The 20,124-nt window shown below is 44.8% G+C and overlaps 1 protein-coding gene across 1 annotated transcript in view; it reads left to right on the forward strand.

Annotated features, from left to right (window-relative positions):
* The window catches only part of WDFY1 (WD repeat and FYVE domain containing 1), a 37,545-nt gene extending 17,468 nt beyond the window's left edge, over positions 1 to 20,077 (forward strand). Inside the window, exons 6-12 of the mRNA XM_015417635.1 lie at positions 5,887 to 5,999; positions 11,835 to 11,961; positions 13,237 to 13,342; positions 14,843 to 14,944; positions 17,220 to 17,350; positions 18,405 to 18,513; positions 19,906 to 20,077. Coding sequence (XP_015273121.1) covers positions 5,887 to 5,999; positions 11,835 to 11,961; positions 13,237 to 13,342; positions 14,843 to 14,944; positions 17,220 to 17,350; positions 18,405 to 18,513; positions 19,906 to 19,965 — 748 coding nt within the window. The 3' untranslated portion in view covers positions 19,966 to 20,077. The remainder of the gene's footprint in view (positions 1 to 5,886; positions 6,000 to 11,834; positions 11,962 to 13,236; positions 13,343 to 14,842; positions 14,945 to 17,219; positions 17,351 to 18,404; positions 18,514 to 19,905) is intronic.
* The last annotated feature ends 47 nt before the right edge of the window (positions 20,078 to 20,124 follow it).

Here is a 20,124-nt window from a genome sequence, read left to right on the forward strand (position 1 = left end):
CACGGCCCTTCCAGTCCTTTCAATCATATAAAACAAACTACAAGGGCAGAGACTACAGAGATGGCAGAGGAGGCCGTTCTTCCTCTTACCAATCAAGATTCCCAAAGAGGCAGTTCCAGAGTTTCAAGAGAGACTCCAACAACCAAGGGAAGAAGCCTACTGCATGACGCTAGGATTGGTGGCAGACTACAGGACTTTGTCAAGCAGTGGGAAAGGACCGTTCAAGACCCTTGGGTCCTATCCATTGTAAAATTCAGCTACAAGATCCAATTTTCTTCTCTACCTCCAAACCAGTTTGTTCAGTCTCCGGCACCAAGGGATCCAACAAAGCTGATACATCAGTGCCATAGAGACAGTGCCAACACAGCAATACTTCAAGGGAGTGTACTCAGTGCTCTTCATTGTCCCCAAAAAGTCGGGCGACTGGTGTGCCATCTTCAACTTGAGCGATCTCAATGTTTGGGTTGTGCAGCAAAAGTTCCTCATGGAGTCACTGAACTCCATCCTGCAGGCACTGCACAAGGGCGACTTTCTAGCTTCTTTGGATCTCAAGGAGGCCTATCTGCATGTGCCAATACATTCTCTCTACCGGAAGTACCTTTGGTTTGCTTTCCAGGGACACCACTACCAATACAGGGCCCTGCCCTTTGGCCTTTCTTCTTCGCCATGGGTTTTCACCAAGGTCCTGGTGACATTAGTGGCTGCCCTGAGGAGAGAGGGGATACACACGTATCCCTATCTCGATGACATTTTGGTCAGAGAACTGGACAAAGACAAGTGCCAGAGGGACATCAACCTTGTGGTTCAGTTCCTGCAGACACATGGGTTCCTCATAAAAGTTCCAAAGAGTCATCTGATCCCTTCTCAAAGACTAACTCACCTGGGTGCGCTGATAGACACAAGATTGGAGAAGTTGTTTATTCCTCAGGAGAAACAAACCATCATGAGATTCCTGATAAAGACTTTACTACTTCACAGAAAAGCAGACTTAATGAAATTAGCTTGGCTATTGAGGCTAATGATAGCAACAATAGACTTGGTGCCTTGGGTAAGGTTCCATGCGTGACCATTGCAATGGGCTCTACTTCCATTTCAGAATGACATCAGGAGAAGACGACACAGGTTCATCCTCATCACACCCGAGGTGAGGAGTTCACTGACATGGTGGATTTCTCCACTATACCTGGGAAAAGATGTGGCTCTCTTTCAGAAAACCGATGTCACCGTGACCACGGATACCAGTCTGAGAGGCTGGGGGGCCCATTGCCTAGATGTGTCAGTACAGGGCAGGTGGAATGAGGAGGAAAAGAAGAACAGCATCAATTTATTGGAGCTCAGGGCCATACGTCTGGCTCTTCAAGCTTTCCAAGACACACTGAAGCAGAAATTTATATTGATCTGCACCGACAACACGGCGGCAAAGGGACACATAAATCGCCAAGGGGGAACGAAGGCAATTCTCCTACACCAAGAAGCAGTGCAGATACTCAGATAGGCCTAAAGGCATGTACAGGGCATTCAAGGTGTTATAAATGTGCAGGCGGACTGGCTGAGTCGCAGGGACATAGATCCTGCCGAGTGGGCCCTGAACAGTCATGTGTTCCAGGAGTTGACGTCACATTTTGGGACAGCCATATTGGACCTCTTTGCCTCCACGAAGAACAGAAAGGCACCCAGGTTCTTCTCCTTGTTTAGCGAGAGGGAGAGAGTCTGGATGCCCTGCACATCAAGTGGCCGAAGGGACTCTTGTATGCTTTTCCTCCACTCACAGTTCTCGGCAGAGTGCTGAGAAAGCCAAGGTTGGCTGTTGGCTCCTCACTGGCCAAGGAGAACCTGGTTTTCGGAACTGGTCCAAATGTCCACACTGCAGAAGTGGAGACTACCAGCACAGATGGACTTGCTTCATCAGACAGACTACACCCAGATCCAGCGTGGCCCCAGTTGACGGCATGGAAGCTGAAAGGAGGGACTTAGAACTCTCGGGCCTGTCCAAAGATATTACTGACATCATGTTTCAAGCAAGACGCCCTGCCACAAGGCGAATTTACAACTACATCTGGGCTGCCTTTAACAGCTGGGCGGCTGCCAAGGGTGTGGACCCCTTGAATCCTTCCACTTGTAACATTATAGATTTCTTGCATGTGGGATAAAAAAGGGGTCTGTGTCCAAATACCTTAAAGAGACAGGTAGCTGCTATTGCAGCAGTTCTGAGTAATAGGGATAAAGGAAAACTAGGGTCTGATACCTGAGAGGCACCATGCAATTAGCTCCCCCTGTCCAGCACAGATTCCCGGTTTGGAGTCTGTCTAGAGTGTTACAGGTGCTGACTAAGCCCCCCTTTGAGCCTCTGTCATCCACTGAGTTATGACATTTATCCTGGAAGGTAGCCTTCTAGGTGGCAATTACTTCAGCTAGGAGGGTTTCAGAGTTAGGGGCTCTCTCGGTGAGAAAGGAACTGTATTTTTCAGGAGGATTCTGTAGTTCTTAGGACAAACTCGTCTTTCATTCCGAAGGTGAATTCCTCTTTTCATCTGAATCAGCAACTGACTTTACCATCCTTTTGTCCACGTCCCACACACCCTAAAGAAAAACAATGGCACACACTAGATGTTAAGAGGGCACTACAGTGCTATATACAGAGAACAGCTTCTTTCAGGCTGTCTGATGCTTTATTTGTTTCCTATGGGCCACAATCACTGGGGGAGAAAGTATCCAAAGCTTCTATAGCATTCTGGGTTAAAAAGTGCGTATGTGAAGCATATGAGGTTCAGGGTCTTAAGGCTCCACCTGGGGTGACAGCACACTCTACTAGGGCCGCTGCCACATCAGCCACTTTTGCTACCAGGGCCTCCATTGAGATTTGCCAGGCGGCCACATGGTCCACCTTTACTACTTTTGTAAAACACTACAAAATTGACCAGCAGGCCTTCATTGAGGCAGGCTTTGGGAGGAGAGTCCTCCAACGGGTATTAGATGAGTAACTGTTGTCTCTTACCCACCCTGTCTGATCTTTGATACATAACCAGGCTGGATGCCTTCACCCACTGAAGGAGAATGAAACATTGGTCTTACCTGAAGGTTTCTTGTCTTCAGTAGGGCGAAGGCATCCAAATTATTTACCCACCTCTGAGTCGTTAAGGAAGTTTTGTGGGACTGTTACTCTAATTACTGAAAATTGGCAGGTTTTGGGCAGTTTGTCTTACCTGTTGACGTTTCAAGTAGAGTTAATAAATATGTTATGGTTTATGATATGAATGGTGGTGTGAACTTTCTCGGACTAGGCTATTTTATGTCTGGAAGGGTGCCCTCGCTCTATCCAAGTAGGCATACACAAAATTTGCATAGCCCTGCCTGAAGCGAGAAGGGGCGTGACCTAACCAGTCTGGACGCCTTTGTCCCACTGAAGAGAAGAAACCTTCAGGTAAGACCAATGTTTTTGTTCTCTCTGTTCCTTTCTGGAGCCAGCCATTGGAAGTTGTAGCATAGAATGAATTCCCCATACATCCAGGGCTTTTCTTTACAGCCTGCCACAGTTCTAAATAGGAACATCATGAATTCTTGTAGTGGCCCTGTGATGTATCTCATTACTCACTAATCACGAAGATAGATTCAGGTGCATAGCCATGTTGGTCTGAAGCAGCAGAACCAACTTTGAGTCCAGTGACACCTTTAAGAACCAACCAAGTTTTATTCTGGGTATAAGCTTTCGTGTGCAAGCGCACTTCTTCAGATACTATAAAACGTCATTGGTCTTAAAGGTGCCACTGCACCCAAAGTTTGTTCTTCTCACTATTTAGTTTTCATTTCCCATCAGTAAAAGAAGAGTGTAAGACCTGCTTATTGATGCTGAATGAGTCCACCTGAGAACTGTGATGTCAATCCAGATCCTGTAGGACGAAGCTGGTACTCTTGTTTTCAAGGTTACACCAGTTGTCCACTCTAAGAATCTAGTGACGTTTTCCCTGAAGGGTTCTTCCTTTAGTGATTGATTACACAGGCTTTCACTTCTTTGGAGGGAATTTAGTCTTGGCATTACCCTGGTCGCTAGAGTCACTAAAGGCAAGGCAGCAATGATCATTTCGGTTTCAAGCACTTCTTTAGTGCAGTAGCTAATGAGTTTGGTTAGAGAGAGTTAAGCAATGGGCAACACAGTAGTTGGAATATTCTGAGTAATTAACCGTGATATGTCACAAACGTTGAGGTTTTTGTACCACATTCTTGGAAATGGTGCAATTAAAAGTGCACACTGATTTGGACTAGTGGAGACCAGTCTTCTTGACAAGCGGTCCATAAGTTGAGATCAAAGTATTGCACTGGGGTACCGTTTGTGCACCCTGACCTGGATGGCCCAGGCTAGCCCAGTCCCGTCAGGTCTCGGGAGCTAAGCAGGGTCAGCCCTACCTAGTATTTGGATGGGAGACCATCAAGGAATGGTCATGTCACGGAGGCAGACAATGGCAAACCACCTCTGAATGTCACCAAGTGAGCTGTGACTTGATGGTACTTCTCCATCACCACCACCACAGTTCATGCACCATTGAGCGATTTTTGTCTTTATTTATTTTTTTTAAAACCAAAACAATTTTATTTATTGTAACACTTGAATACAGACAATTGTAACATTTGAATACAAACAACAAATCGCTGGTTTTCTTCATATAAAACAAAGAATTACAATAATATCAGTAAATATAGGAATTACACTGAAAAACCTTGAAAGCCATACAATATTTAACCAAGCAATAACAATTTGTATTTAGCATCATAAATAGTTTTCCAGTCAAAATTATCAAAGGTAAGTTTTCCAATAATGGGGTACCATTTCCCTATGGGGTTGAAAAGTTCGCATTCATTTTGGTCTGCTGTGTTATATATAGAAATGGTTTCATACAAAAAATAGTTCCAAATTTTATATAACCAAACATTTATAGATGGAGGACTACTATCTTTCCATTTCAACATTTTTGGCAGCTGTTAATAAAATATTAATTAGTTGTTTTTGATTTGTTGTTATGCTATCATCAGGCCATAGGTTTAATAACATGACTTTAGGATCTAAAGGTATGTCTATACCTGTGAGAGGTTAGAATTCTAGCTTGTACTTCCGACCAAAACTTAAAAATATGTTGGCAGGACCACCATGTATGAAAAAATGTAGCTCTCTCACCACAGAGTTTCCAACATAGTGGAGAAATAGTATTTGACATATGGGAAAGCTTTACTGGCGTTAAGTACCAGCGTGAGAGCACTTTATAAGTAAGTAAGTAAGTTTATTAAGAACAGTCATAAGACCAGCAGAATGAACCAAAATATTAAACACAGAGACAAGCACTTTATAAGTAGTTTCTTGGATTTCAGATGATTTTGATATATTATGTTGATTTTTGTCTTTAGACTATTGAACTGGGAAGTAGGCAGCAGTGAAGCGCTACAGAGGGGACAAGCGGGCCAGCTGGGCTGACTGCTTCATTGGAGCCCACCAGGTCTTCTCTTCTCACTTACGAGTCCCCCAGATTCTGGCACGAGGTTTTCTGGAGCATACTTAAAAAGAAGTTTGAGCACAGCGTGAATTGCTTTTTGTATTCTTTCGGCTAGGGTCCCAGTTCAAAAATCAGTGGTCCATGTCTTTTAAGGCTGACGCAGTTGAGTGGTCTTTTCTTTGTATTAACATAGACTTTTCTCTGTCTCTAGCTACCCCTCTCCGCGTCCTCTTAGTCAGTACGCATGGAATCCCGGCACACAATGGCACGGGAACCTTGTGTTTGCGTTGCTCCTGCAGGCAGAGTGTAGAGTCTGTTCTCTCGTGCAGCTGGTGAAAAGGCTCTGCCACTTGCTAAGTGGAGACCTGGGATGTGGAGTGTCATTCCTTGACTTAGCTGTGCACAGATACGACTTTGAAACCCAACATGCCTTTGTTGGTGACTATTCTGGGCAGATAACGCTGCTGAAGCTGGAGCAGAGCACATGTTCAGTCATTACGACCCTCAAGGGTCACGAAGGTAAAATTGACATATTTTTTGGTGCTAAATAAGATGCCAGTTGACCTTTTTCCTCCGGAGAGGTGGATGCGATTGAGCTCTTCCTCCTGTTCTTGTGGTGCAACATGAAGCGCCGCTAACGGTGTGTTCTCAGGACGCCGTCTCTCACCCGTGCCTGCCTGCTGCTGTGGTTTGTGCCACTTGTTTTCCCTTTTTAAAAAAAATATTTTTATTGATTTTATCCAATATCCAACACCCAACAAAACATGTGCTACTAGTACGATTACACACAGACGAGCATACAGCCATATTTACTTCCAACTAATATGTCTCAAATCCCATCCTGACCCTTCCGCTTTACTTTCCATTTGTATAATTTCCCCCAATTCTTCTTAAACATCTCATCATCTTTCCCTTTTAATATACAAGAAATTTTATCCATTTCGGTGACATCAAACCATTTTTGAACCACCTCTAAATTGTCTGGAATTTTCTCTGTTTTCCAGTACTTGGCGGAACTCATTCTAGCAGCTGTTATAAAGTGTAACAACAAATTCTTTCCTTCTTTCCCGTATATTTCAGGTATGATATTCAGTAGGAAGATTTCAGGTTTAAGTGCCACTTGTTTTCCTGACTTCCAGTTATGCGGTCTGTTTCCCGAGCGTAGACTACTGTTGCTTAAGACAGAATGTGTGAGGGTCTCTTCCCGTGCTTACAGGGAGTAATGGACAGTAGGACCTGTCAGCACTGATGTGCTTTCCCCTCTACATCTGTGGTATGGCACATGCTTTTCCTGTATTAAGTGCCAGATACATTCTCCGGCTAGAAGGTTTTGGTTAACTGAACCAGGAGAGAGCTCTTTGTGGTTGTTTGGACAGTCACTGCCTATTGGAATAGGTGATACTGGTCTGAATGGACCAGTGCTCTGTGGGGAAAGGACCAAGTTGAACAATCTGCTTTGAGGTTTTTCTTGTGCTGGCACTTGCTCGGATGGACTGGTCATGAGGTGAACATTCAAATAGGGTTAATGGCTGAGGGAAGGGACAGAGGAGAGGCTGCTAGATCGGTAAACAAACTCCAAAATGAGCGCATCTCCTTAACTTCAGTGTATTAAACAATTTTGCCACTAGATGGCCACATTTCAAATAACTCCGCCTCAGCATACTCCCATGAAAAGTGATGTGTACTAGGCCTGCCACATAGAAGTGCTTCCTGTATTTATCCAGACTGTACCATATTCTTTTGTACTAGGCATGTTTAAGAACATCTGTTACCTAGGCAAGCTATTTTTTTTTTAAGTATGAACCATGAAAGGTTACTGTGTCAGACTAGCATCTGGGAGACTCAGGCTCAGGTCCCCGTCTCTGCCATGGAAGCTTTCTGGGTGATTTTGGGCCAATCACACACGCTCAGCCTAATCTGTCTCATAGGATTGTTCTGAAGATAAAATGGAGGAGAGGGAAATGATGTCAGCTGCTTTGGGTCCCCATTGTGGGGAAAGATGAGGGTGTAAATGACATAAAGATCCATTGCAGAGGCTGTTGGACTCACTGCTCTCCCTGACTGTTTTATTTATGATTCCCTGAATGTTTCCTCGGCTGTATGGAACAGTGATCATCTTCTCAGGGCTTCACTACTTTGTGCTGCTTCTTTGGGGTCTCACCAGTTTGCTTCCCCATAATGTGAGCATCCCTACCTCCTCTGGCACACATGACCAGTCCTCACCTTCTCCTGAGTCTGGGTGTTTCAGAGCAGTCTGAATCAGAGGAGGAGCCGGGGCATGGCTGATTTCTACCATTTTTTGCTTCTGTGCCCTTATCAGCCCTTAGGCAGGTATACCGTCTTGAGCTCTGTGGAAAACAGGTGAGATAAACGTGCAGTGTATACATCTGATGATGTGGGTGTTAGTCCTTGAAAGCTCATGCCACAATAGATATTTGTTACAATCAATGCTCCCTCTAAGCTGTGGAGTCTTGTGAGCTACTGGCATTAAAATTGTGAGCGAGCGATTTGGCTGCTGCATAAATCAGTTTGCTTTGGAGCCATCCCTTCCTGAGCTAAGACAAAAATGTGTGAGCCGGAGGCTAAAAAACTGTGAGCTAGCTCACACCAACTCAGCTTAGAGGGAACTATGGTTGTATGCAGTTGGCAAAAATCTGCCTGCCTTGGTGTCCTGTTCTCAGTCACTGTGATTTTATACTCTGCCCTTTTCCCCACTGGGGACCAAAGCTGCTGACATCATTCTCGTCTCTTCCATTTTGTCCTCACGACAACCCTGTGAGGTAGGCTAGGCTGAGGGGGTGTGACTGGCCCAAGGTCACCCAGCAAGCTTCTATGGCAGAGTGGGGATTTGAACCTGGGTCTCCCAGATCTAATTCAACACTCCTTTTCTTTCCTTTTATGATACGACACTTTTGGCCACAGCCTTCAGCCTAATCCCACATAGAGAAAGGGGCCCGGGGGGGGGGGGTCTCACTCCAGTCACAAAACTTTTTAAAAATTTTAAGCTGGGTTGTGTAAAGCTCTTAACTACTATACCATTCTGGTTCTCCAGCATATCAGTTTGTGAAGTGCCAGAAGAAAGTTTCATTTCACTTTGTTACAGATATCTTGTTCTGTATTTCCATGTCTTAATTTTGGAGATCATGTTCAGGACAGTCGCCTGCGTGCCTGCCTGCAAAGATTAAAAAACCGATCAGGAAAAAGTGACAGGTCATTCAAAGCAGTGATGTCCCAGCTATTATGAATTGCTTCTGCCCATCGCAGTAACTTTGTGTGTCTAGTAACTTACCTGGAAATTGCATTCTTAGCACTCTATGTCCCCCAGCTGGTAGAAGGGCCTTGTGGCTAGAGATGAGAAAGTTGGTGAGACTTCACCGGTGGAAATGCGATTCAGACTCTGTTTCCTAGTCTCCATTGAGAGAGCATCCCCACGAGTTGTACTTATTTGATAAGAGTCATGTACTGCTTTGAATTCTGAGAGGGTAGAGTGGCATACTTCTAGGTCCCAGAGGGCTTCTCGTTCAGGCACCGTTGAAGACTAGCTCCCCTTGGCTCCAGGAGTTAGCATGTGTCTTGAGACCAGTCTGAAGACCAGACAGAGCTGTGTAGAATTTACTTCCCTTTGTTGACTGGATGGCTGCTAACAGTGATGTATGGCCCTGTCAAAGTACGTGATAAGCTACACAGCTGTACACACGTAGGGGCTGGCACTGATTAACTGAATGCAGCTGTGCTCCTGTGAAGAATGCCAGTTTCTATGTACCTTGCGGTAGGCTATAAATACTGGACAATAAGAATTGGGTAGAAACAGAGTCAATATTGGGGGACCTGCTGTACAAACAATAAAGTAAACTTGGATTACACAGATGGCTCGGATAAACAGTCAGGATAAAGCGGGTGATCATCAAGAGTAAATTTCAGAGGCTGTTGTCAGGGGCAAGTTGGAAAGTCTCCCTCATTTGAAAGCAGAAGCTAAAAGTCATGAATCATTGGTACATGAGGGTTATTCACCAATACTGAAATCCTTTTATTTCAGACAGCTCCCAGTGGTGTGTGCATAGGTATAGTTTTTAAGTGTGCACAGTGTGTTTGTAATATGAATATTGTCCATTGTTTATGAAGAAAAACTTTCTGATAGGGTTTCTTCAAATGTGCTTCATAATCTGAAGAGACCAGACTTTGCTGAGTTATGTTATATTCTGGGAAACCCAATTCTGCATAGTGAGGATTCCTCCTTCCACCTCCATCTTCTTGGGTGGGATAACAAAATGAAATGGAGTCAGGCTGATGGAGTGGACTCCTAACATAGACCTACCGAAACTGCCCCCCTCCATCAGAGCTGGTATTAGGTGGGCTGTGAGCAGTGTTCCCTCTAAGCTGTCAGCTGTTATGAGCAGAAATTCTACCTTGTGAGCCAAAAAATCTACAAGCATAAAAATTGTGAGTGCGCCTAATTTAAAAAAAAATAAAATTAAGTTTTAAAACATACAAACATGAAGAAATGGGGGAAAAGGAAAGAGAAAAAAAAGGAAAGAAAGGGAGAAAGGGGAATGAAGGAAAAAAGGGAAAGAAATGGAAAGAAAGAAGGGAAAAGGAAGAGAAAAAGAAAAGGAAGGGAAATAAATAAAAAAAGGGAGAGAAAGGGAAAGAAGGAAAAGAAAGAAATGGAAAGAAAGGGGAATGGAAAGGAAAGAAAGAAAGTATTGGGAAGAAATTGAAAGGGAGGGGTAAAGGGAAAGGACCCGCTGGCTGCTAGCTATAAAGGGTGAGAAGCAAAGGGCTCCCTTTTACTTCTCTCAGTTTGAATGAAGGGGAAGGGAAAGGGAGCCCTGAAATGGTTGCCCCACCCTTTAAAGCCAGCAGCTGACAGGCAGATTCACAAGGCTGCTGACTTTAAAAGGCAGAAAGCCATTTCAGCCCTCCCTTTGGCTCCCTCCCCTTCTGTGGGAGGAGCCAAAGGGAGGGCTGAAATGGCTTTCTGCCTTTTAAAGTCAGCAGCCTTGTGAATCTGCCTGTCAGCTGCTGGCTTTAAAGGGTGGGGCAACCATTTCAGGGCTCCCTTTCCCTTCCCCTTCATTCAAACTGAGAGAAGTAAAAGGGAGCCCTTTGCTTCTCACCCTTTATAGCTAGCAGCCAGCGGGTCCACCCACTGGCTGCTGGCTTTACAGGGCACACAGCCATTTCAGGGCTCCGTTTTGCTTCCCCCCACTTCTAAATGGGGGGAGAACGAAAGGGAAGCCTCGAAGGGATTCCTGCCCTTTAAAGCCAGCAGCCACTCAGGGCTCCCTTTCGCTCCCCCACCCTTCCAAGCAGGGGGAAGCGGAAGGGAACCCCGAAACTGTGCCGACCATTTAAAGCAAACAGCTGTCTGGCGGACCCCGCTGTTCTCTTTAAATGGCTGGCAGCTCCCCCAGGGAGGAGACCTCCTTCGGTGCAGGGGGAGAAGGCTTGGCTTTTTTGCCTCTCCTCCACACTTGAGGTAGCCAAGTGGGGTCAGGGTGACGGCGAGTTGCGCTGGGGGCTGGGAATTTGTGCGCCAGCCCAGCCTGGTGCAGCTTAAAGGTCACACTGTGTTTCAGGTGAGTTTCACTTGTCTCTATTTAGAGTGCTGATGAATTTCTGAAGTAGTCACCAGTTTCAGTACTGTGGAAATAAATAATGAACATAGGCTGATGGAGACGGTGAAAGGCAGCTTGTTTTGCCAAGGAATGACCAATTTACTGTTTCCATATTGCATTAAACACTTGAGCCATTTGCTGTCCTTTGTGAGGTGTGGTGTGAAGTGAAAGAAAAGGGATGCAGGTGCCACCAATGGAATCTCTGGTGTTGAACTGAGTGCTCACTACTGGGGGGGGGGGCACAAGGCCCCTGGCTTGTGAGTTTCCTGGGACATCTGGCTGAGCACTGTGGGAAACAGGAGGCTGGACTAGAAGTGTTTTTAGTCTGATCCAGCAGAATGTTTATGAAGACTTTCTGAAGAACGTACAGGTGTTCATCCCAAAGGTTACTGATTTTTCTCCCACTTTATTGTGATGGATCCTGTGCTCACTATTTAAGGCACAATTGGGGGAAATGTTCTAAATTCAGCTCTTTATTTCCCTCTAACAGCTTGAAGTTTTTCTACAGAAATGTTTCCTATATAATGGCTTTTAAAAATCTATCTCGTGGTACAGTTCTGCAAGAGCTACGGCTTACGAACATGTAATTAATCTCTACAGGTAAATTGTAGCAACAAGAGGCACAATAATGTTCCTTTTAGAAGGGAAGACATGAATGCTCAGAAGGTAACCTATGCCTTCAACTTAACAGGTTGTAGATGCTTTGCCCATGCATCTCGTTCTTTTCTAAACCTAGGAAGTATTGCTTCCCTGTGGTGGGATCCCGCTCAGCGGTTACTCTTCTCCGGAGCATCTGATCACAGCATAATCATGTGGGATATTGGTGGAAGGAAGGGCCGGACGTTGCTGCTTCAAGGCCACCAGTACGTAGTGTTTTCTTTCCCCAGCATATGCTGTTTTGTTAGCCTGCTTGCTGAAATTCTGCACCAAATAGTAAGCTAGCAGGCACCATGGCTACTTGGAGAAGAGGCAATTTTATCACGGTAAGGGTAGCCTTGTAGTTAGCTTTCAAAGGGTGGGGAGCAAATCTAAAGCAAAATTCCGTTTTTGGCTGGAATTTAGTTACGGTTAGGGATTAAATCAAAGAAGAGGTAAGTGGGTAAATGCGAGAATGCCTCTAATGCTGGCCCACCCATGATCTAGTCTGGTTTTGCCTTCTGGAATTGAGAATAGCTGTTGATATGGTCCATTCCATCAAATTCTTGCATCATTGGGCTTTGCTACACTGGTGAAAACTGAGCTCTGTTTTAATCAATGGGCTTAAAGCATAACTCTGCTTAGGAAAATAGAGACATGGGAAAATGAAAGCCAGCAAATTAACTGGCTGGATTTTTGAAAATTCTGTGTGTCCCCCCCCGCCCCCCCAAACATTTGTTTGTTCCCTTCAGGTTTACCAGGCAACAGTACTGCAGGTCCACATCATTTCCACCTGTGGAAACTCCCCCCCCCCCCCCCCCCGTGTAACCCCCCCCCCCCCCCCCCCGTGCGCCCCAGTACTCTGCAGTTGCATACATTCCCCTGTAAAGGTAAACAGAACTCTTGGAAAGAGATTAGCTGCAGATAGTTTTCAGGATGATGACCTGCCTCTGGGTGTGTACGTTAGCTTCTACTTAAAAAGAGGTCTAACATGAGAAGATGAGCAACACTGCAAATTGTTATCCTTAAGTGAAAGATGGATAAGGAAATTGCCCGGAAGAAGAATAGCAATGAGACTTGCTAGACTGGCCATGAAGAAGCTTGTGTCTCTTTAATGTATGGTTGGTGCTGTCATATTTTTGGTGACACTTAGTCTCGCCTCCAAAGCCTGTGGGGGTGTGACTTGTGATACTGGGATCCTCCTTTCATAAACCAGAAAAAGAGCAAAAAATTGCTTCATCCTCAATACACATAATGCGATTATGGCTTTATATCTTCAGTTTCTTTATTTTTTATCTTCAGCTTCTTGATTAAACCACTTGCTCCCCGGGTCTAGCACATTATTCACTGCAGAAATACCACTTAGAAACATCATATCACTGAACTTTGTTATTTCTGGAGGCCCCTTTGCTTTTTAGAAAGGAGGAACCCATTTTGGCCTTTGTATTATTGCTTTTCCATAACACTCTGCACTAATAAATGCCCTCTGTTGTTCTTTACAGTGACAAGGTACAGGCCCTTTGTTATATCCATTTCACGCGACAACTGGTTTCCTGTTCTGCTGATGGAGGGATCGCTGTTTGGAATATGGATGTCACCAGAGAAGAGGTAGGGTGTGTCAGTAGATCAAAAGGATAAGTCTATCAATGGCTACTAGCCATGGTGACTGACAGGAACTTCCACATTCAGAGGCACTAAAACAGAATCCCAGAGCCAGGAGACAACATAAGGGGAAGGTCTCAGCCTCTGTGCCCTGTTGCTGGCCCTCCAGAGGACGTGCTTCTTATCCCGATCATCTTATCTGTTCAGTCTCATTTCTTCAGAGAACTCAGGCGTGGTACACAGGGTTTCCTTCCTGAATTTTATCCTCTCAACAGTCTGCTGGGCTGGGCTGGGCTGGGCTGGGCTGGGCTGGGTTGGGACTGGCCCAATAGCACACAGTGGATTTCATGGCTGAGCTGAGTTTTGAACCAGCTGACAGTGGTTAAAGTCCAGTGTTTTAGTCAGTGTTCTGCTCATTCTTCCAGAACATGAAAATGTTTAGACATCTAGGTACTTCAAAGTAGTCAGTTTGAGATCGTTTTGCTTGATCTTTTAACCATATTGCCATTGCATTTTCAAATTTATTTCAGTAGCCATGAGGGCTGACAACTTGCTTGTTAAAGCAAAATCTGGGGTAATAATGCAGAACATCCTAAAATTGCTTATAGGCCACAGATGCTGTTTATGTTGCCCATTTTCATACTATTTTGCTAAAGTGGATGTATGAAGAATATCTAAAGTTTTCCTTCCTTCCTTCCTTCCTTCCTTCCTTCCTTCCTTCCTTCTTTCCTTCCTTCCTTCCTTCCTTCCTTCCTTCCTTCTTTTTTTTTTTTTTGTTAGATAAATCCGCAAATGCTTTCCTATAGAATGGTGAATTAGGAAAAAAATTCCTGTACTTTCATGGATTTCAGCATTAATCCCTGTCATCAGTGAGGACAGAAATAGAAGCAAATGCATATAACTGAAGATAGGTCTAGGCAATGGTTTGGTTAATTGCTTTAAATGGCATCTATAGTGCTCAGAAACAAGAACAGGACGTGTTGAACGTCAGATTATGACTGGAAAACGGAACGCATAATTACTTGACGGTGGAAGGCTTCAGCTTTTCCAATTATTCAGAATGTCTTCTTAATCATCCAAACACTGAAAAGAGGAGAGCTTCAAACCCTGCAGCAAGCTAATAATTCAGAGGCGGCTAAGAAGGCTTCCTCATTAACAAGATGGTATCGAAAAATGCCACTGCTAAGGGCAAAGTGTGGGAGGCACACGCAGATCTGGGAAGCAGCCACCAGTTCAACAATACACACACACACACCCCACCTCCTGTACACAGCTTGACACAAAATTAGCCTAATTGTGTCTGGAGGGTGGTAGGTTTTACAAGCCATGCTTGAAGTTGAGGGAAGGGGCTTTAAGGTCTCCTGATTGAGATGAAGGCTGCTAATGCTTTTCCACTGTTGTTGATGATGCATTTCTTTGTAATGATTGTGGTATTTGCATTGGCTTGGAGAGGCTTTGTTTCTTTTGTAAAAAAAAAAATTCTTCTGTTGTTGCCTCCATTTCCAGGCCCCTCAGTGGCTTGAAAGCGATTCCTGTCAGAAATGTGAACAGCCTTTCTTCTGGAATATAAAGCAGATGTGGGACACCAAGACCTTGGGCTTGAGGCAGGTGAGGCTGTACCTCTTGCTTGGGCAGAGGTTTCGGGCTGGCTGTGTGCTGTGTGTCATTGTATGGAATGCAGGGTGGTTGTTTTTTAACTCTATCCCCCCCCCCCCCCAAAAAAACCTGCCACCCAAGAGCCCATCTAGTCCAGCATTCCATTTCCCACTCTGGCCAGCAAGCTGCTTCCAAAAGCATAAAATGAAGGCAGTAGCTTTTCCCTATGGTTACCCCCACCCCCCAAACATTTAACAAACTTTGTCATACAATCTCTGAACATGAAGGCTCCTTCTAGTCATCATGGGGAATAGCCCTCTCCTCCACGAGCATAACTGATCCCCTGTTGAAACTGTAAAAGCTGTCAGCCATCCCTGCTTCTTGTAGCAGGAAATTCTATCTGTTCGCCAACGGAACTTTTTACGGCTGTATTCTTTCCTGTTGTCACACCTTGCATCCCTAGAAAAGCCACTTCTTTGCGTTGGTGGTCTAACAAGAAGGGGATTTGCTAAATGACAGGTATTAATAAATGCATTTGGATATGTTTTGGGGAACAAAGTGCATAGAAATGTGGAGAAGCTATATTCTATGGTGAGTGGAGCAGTCAAAGTTAGCTTCAGGAAGAGAGAGGGGACAAAGATTTTCTCCTTCAGAGTTCTGAAGGGTTTAATGCAATCAATTTTGTTAGGTGGCCCTGAGTGTCTAATATCAGGAATGGAGCAAATGAAGGGAGCAGATAGCCTTGCTGATTTGTAAATTCATACACCGTTGTGGCACACACTCTGTGGGTGTACTGCAGGAGGACAATAGTTACCCATGGCACTCCCGAAACCGCACTTCCACACAAATACAACAATAGAAAAGCATGGGATTTTCCCTCACCACTATCCTGCCACTTGTTCTAAGGGCCCTTCACTCATGCAAAACGTTTTTGCTTCTGAAGAGTCAGTCTTTCTGCCCCTCAACATAGATGTTCTCAGGTGGAGGAAGATTGTTTCACTGGTTATAGCAATTACGGAGGTCAGTTTATTAAACAGTAAATTAGCTGGCCTGTGTGAATGATGAAAACAGAGAAACTGGCCCATTCACAAACGAGGTAAGGATACTCCCCAATTATGCAAGAAATCAAGACTTTGTACATCAGCTAAAGAGGGAATCCTCTCACAGTGGCCTCCCTCCCTCTGAACTACGGGCCTCCATGCTTCCTCGCTTGTTATCCTGAGGGCCCCCTGGCATGCCCCCATGACCCACTGTCGCATTTCACAATGCAGCAAAAGGCGGAAAATTCTGTTCCGAGCACAGCTCTGTTTGATGCTTGGGATCCAACCCAAAGCATTGCTGTTTGGTGCGGAGCTGCATGATAACCCTTCAGCAGCTACCCTGGCTTAAGAAAAGAAGTCCAGGCTTCATGCAGCATACTAGTAACAGCTGTAGATTTACAATGCAAAAGAAATTGGAAATATTTTTGATTTATTTAGAAATATTTCAAAAATTTTCTATGCCATTTTTTGTTGTACCCTCAGATCCTTAGCTGAGCTTATGCCTTGACTTAAGGCTGGGTGGCAGACTCGTTGCTTCATGCAGTTCTTTCAGCCTCGAGGTGGTGGTCCATAATGGGCTGCAAAGGGAACAAACAAAAACCAGCTTCCAATTGGACTCAGTCCTGTTCTCAGCAGTGGAAAGTATTTTAAGTTGCTGATCCTGAATGTTGTTGCCTGCACGTCTGAGCCCGTTGGCAAGATGCTACTTGAGGTGTAGGCTGCAGGTGAAACAGCGCTTGGGATGCTGCCTGCCCCATCCTAGGCTCCTGCAGGTGGAGATGTGTTAACATAGCATTGCCTTCATGGGGAATGATCCCCAGCACCCTTTGCAAAACTGGAAATAGTATACTGATTTCCATTTCATGCCTGTACTTCAGGGGCAGGCTACTGAGCAATTGTCCCCTTTGCATGGTGGAGTGCAAGTCACATCCAGGGCTCAGTTGAGGTTTTTTTGCAAACCCCCCCCCCCCCCGCCTCCCTGTACAAGTGTTGGCTGGTCTTCAGGTTATCATCCAGCAAACTAACCCAAAGGGAGCTCCTCGAAGAGCTTTGTGCAGATCAGAATGGGAAGATACATGTGACACTTCTGCCGCCAGCATCTTTCTCTTTATCCCATTTTGTCAGTAGTGGTGGGAAAGGATGCACAGTTGGCCCCATCACTGAGAACCTTTTTTCTCTTGAGTGGCTTGGAAATCCTCCGTTTTCCCTGAAATGACTGTGGTTTTATTTTCAATGCCTCCGTCCAGCATCACTGCAGGAAATGCGGCCAGGCGGTGTGTGGCAAGTGCAGCACGAAGCGCTCCAGCTATCCCATCATGGGGTTTGAATTCCAGGTCCGAGTTTGTGACTCTTGTTTTGATTCAATCAAAGATGAAGAGTAAGTACCCTTGGAAGAGGCCCATTTAGTGTTCATTGTGTTGATCTTTTTGCTTCTGAAGAGTCAGTCTTGCCGCCCCTCAACATAGATGTTCTCAGGTGGAGGAAGATTGTTTCACTGGTCATAGCAATTACTGATTAGGTCAGTTTATTTAACAGTAAACTAGCTGGCCCGTGTGAATGATGAAAACAGAGAAACTGGCCCATTCACAAACGAGGTAAGGATACTCCCCAATTATGCAAGAAATCAAGACTTTGTACATCAGCTAAAGAGGGAATCCTCTCTCAGTGGCCTGATGAGAAACGAAAGTGAGTAATGGAATGTTGAGAGCCTCAGAGTGTCAAATTGACTTGGGGGGATATAACGGATACCCTTGAGATTCCTGGTGGGTGGCGTTTGAGTGGTGGGAGGGTCTCCCAATTTTTATCTCTTCTCCCGTGCAGTCCCTCCCAAGCCCATAGCTTACCAGTGTTAGGTGAATCAGACTCCCTCCCATTCACACTGCTGTTATGAATGAGTTACATGTTGGAGGATTTCCTCTGCTTTCCTGAAAGCTTGCAAGGCAGTTGAGAGCAATGCCACATCAGTCCTGGTGAAATACAGTTAGGTGCTATGTATTAATGTTGTAGAAGTGTATCCCTCATGAACTGAGAGGGCAACCAAATAACCTTGTTAGCTTCATTAGTCGGGGCATTCACAATAGTTCGTGACCAGGATGGTGGGTATACATCCTTCAACCAGTCAATTTTTTAATACAAAAAAGGTTTAATTACAGTTCTCCTTACATGCAAAGACATCTGCAGATCAACAGAGAGGGCAAAGATCTGCATGCCTCACTTTTGCATATTTGGAATTGATTAAGACCTTAATGAGCCGGCTAGTTGCTTAAATGTCATTCAGAGGCTGCTACTGTTCTCAGGCTTGACTTATTAGCTCTTGAGAAATTTTATTTCCCTGAAGTGCTTTCTGTATTGAAATAACTTTTCATGACCAGCTTGAGGAATTTCTCCTCATTTAAACTCTGTTTTTTTGTTTTTTAAAAAAAATTAAAAAGTCGCACTTCTTTGGCAACTTTTCATGAAGGAAAACATAACATTTCCCACATGGCCATGGATATCTCAAGGGGACTTATGGTGACGTGTGGAACTGATCGTGTAGTAAAGGTAAGAACTTTCTCCTCTTGCAGTTTGGAACATAAGTTCTAGCAAATGGCTAAGGAAAGATCTAAATATACGGAAGTTATGGTTGACAAACGTTTGGGAAAATACAGAGCTCTATAGCACCTGCAGCGCCTTGGGCCACCAGAACTAGCCTGTCAGCACTTGCCCATGAGCTCCCCCCACCCTTCCGGGGTTGGCACAACACTGCCATGGAGTTAGCGCCTTAGGGATGACATGTGATAGAGAAGGCAGCATCTCTATTGCTGGGCGTGTGATCTTGCGTGCAGTCACTGCTGAAATGTGCTCCATACTGGAGCATCAGTAGGTGGGGGACCCAAGCCCGTCTCTTAAAAAGGAGACTAGTCCCTGGCACAGTGTACGTCTGTGTAGGTGCATACATACTGTTTTGGACTGTAAGAATTTGTGATCCAAAGTGTATATTTAAAATAAGGATCTGGTCTCTCTAATAGAGGCATTTCTGTATTTAAGAACATAAGAGACGCCAATGTTGGATCAGGCCAAAGGCCCATCCAGTCCAACACTCTGTATCACACAGTGGCCAGAAATACCAGTGCCATCAGGAGGTCCACCAGTGGGGCCAGGACATTAGAAGCCATCCCACTGTTGACCCCCCAAAGCACCAAGATGACAGAGCATCACTTGCCCCAATCTATACCTTGTGGCTAATAGCCACTGATGGACCTCTGTTCCATATGCTTATCTAATTCATATTTAGAAAATATGAATTGGCTTTTTGAATTGGGCCAAATGCCCTCGAAAGCGCACAAGCTGTGACAGAGAGACAGCTCTGATCTGCTTGGCCCCTGCATGTGTTCAGCATGAATGCTCACTTTTTAGCCATCATGGCCAACAGATTGTCTTGAATAATCATTGTAAAATACTGCCTGGTAATATCATCAAGCCACTTGTTAATAAGTTACATAACTTTCCTGATGCTGCCTTTTCAAATAGGCCCTGATTAATTTCCTCTGTGCATTAGAAATAAAATATTCAATTATTTTTGGAGGGGGGGCAGAATGAAGGTGTTTGGAAGTTTAATTCCTGTCAAGGGGAGGGCGGGATACAAATCCAATAAAATCAATAAAATAATAAATTAATTAATTGTTTCTTGGATTTTTTTAACACTTTGGGCAAAGAGGAGGCAAATAATACTTTCATTTGCAACAAAAATCTTCAGCTTTTATTTCCATTAACTTGATATTCCGTTCCATCTTTGACTAATGTTGTACTAAATTCAGTGTTGAATCCTCTGGTTGCCATGGCATGCTTGTAAGCATCTATGGGTCCAAGAATCAGACAGTTGTTTAACTTATGCAAGGCAAAGGTTGTAGGTCACATAAAAGTCTGACGTCACATGTGCGTTTTGTTCTTCAGATATGGGACTTGACACCTGTCGTGGGTTGCAGTCTTGCAACTGGCTTCAGCTCCCGTTGACGTCTGCCTGCTAGGAGAGCATACCTGATGTACCAAATCGACGAACCTCTTTCTGTGACTTTTGATTCAAAAATGCTGGCTGCTTGACTCGGTGAATGCTGTTCGTCCCCCCCCCCCCCCACTGGGCCGGTGGGGTTTCCTTTTTGTGGGGGACACACT

The sequence above is a fragment of the Gekko japonicus genome, unplaced genomic scaffold (genome assembly GCF_001447785.1).
Source record: "Gekko japonicus isolate JY-2015 unplaced genomic scaffold, Gekko_japonicus_V1.1 scaffold38, whole genome shotgun sequence".
NCBI classification, from domain to species: Eukaryota; Metazoa; Chordata; class Lepidosauria; order Squamata; family Gekkonidae; genus Gekko; species Gekko japonicus.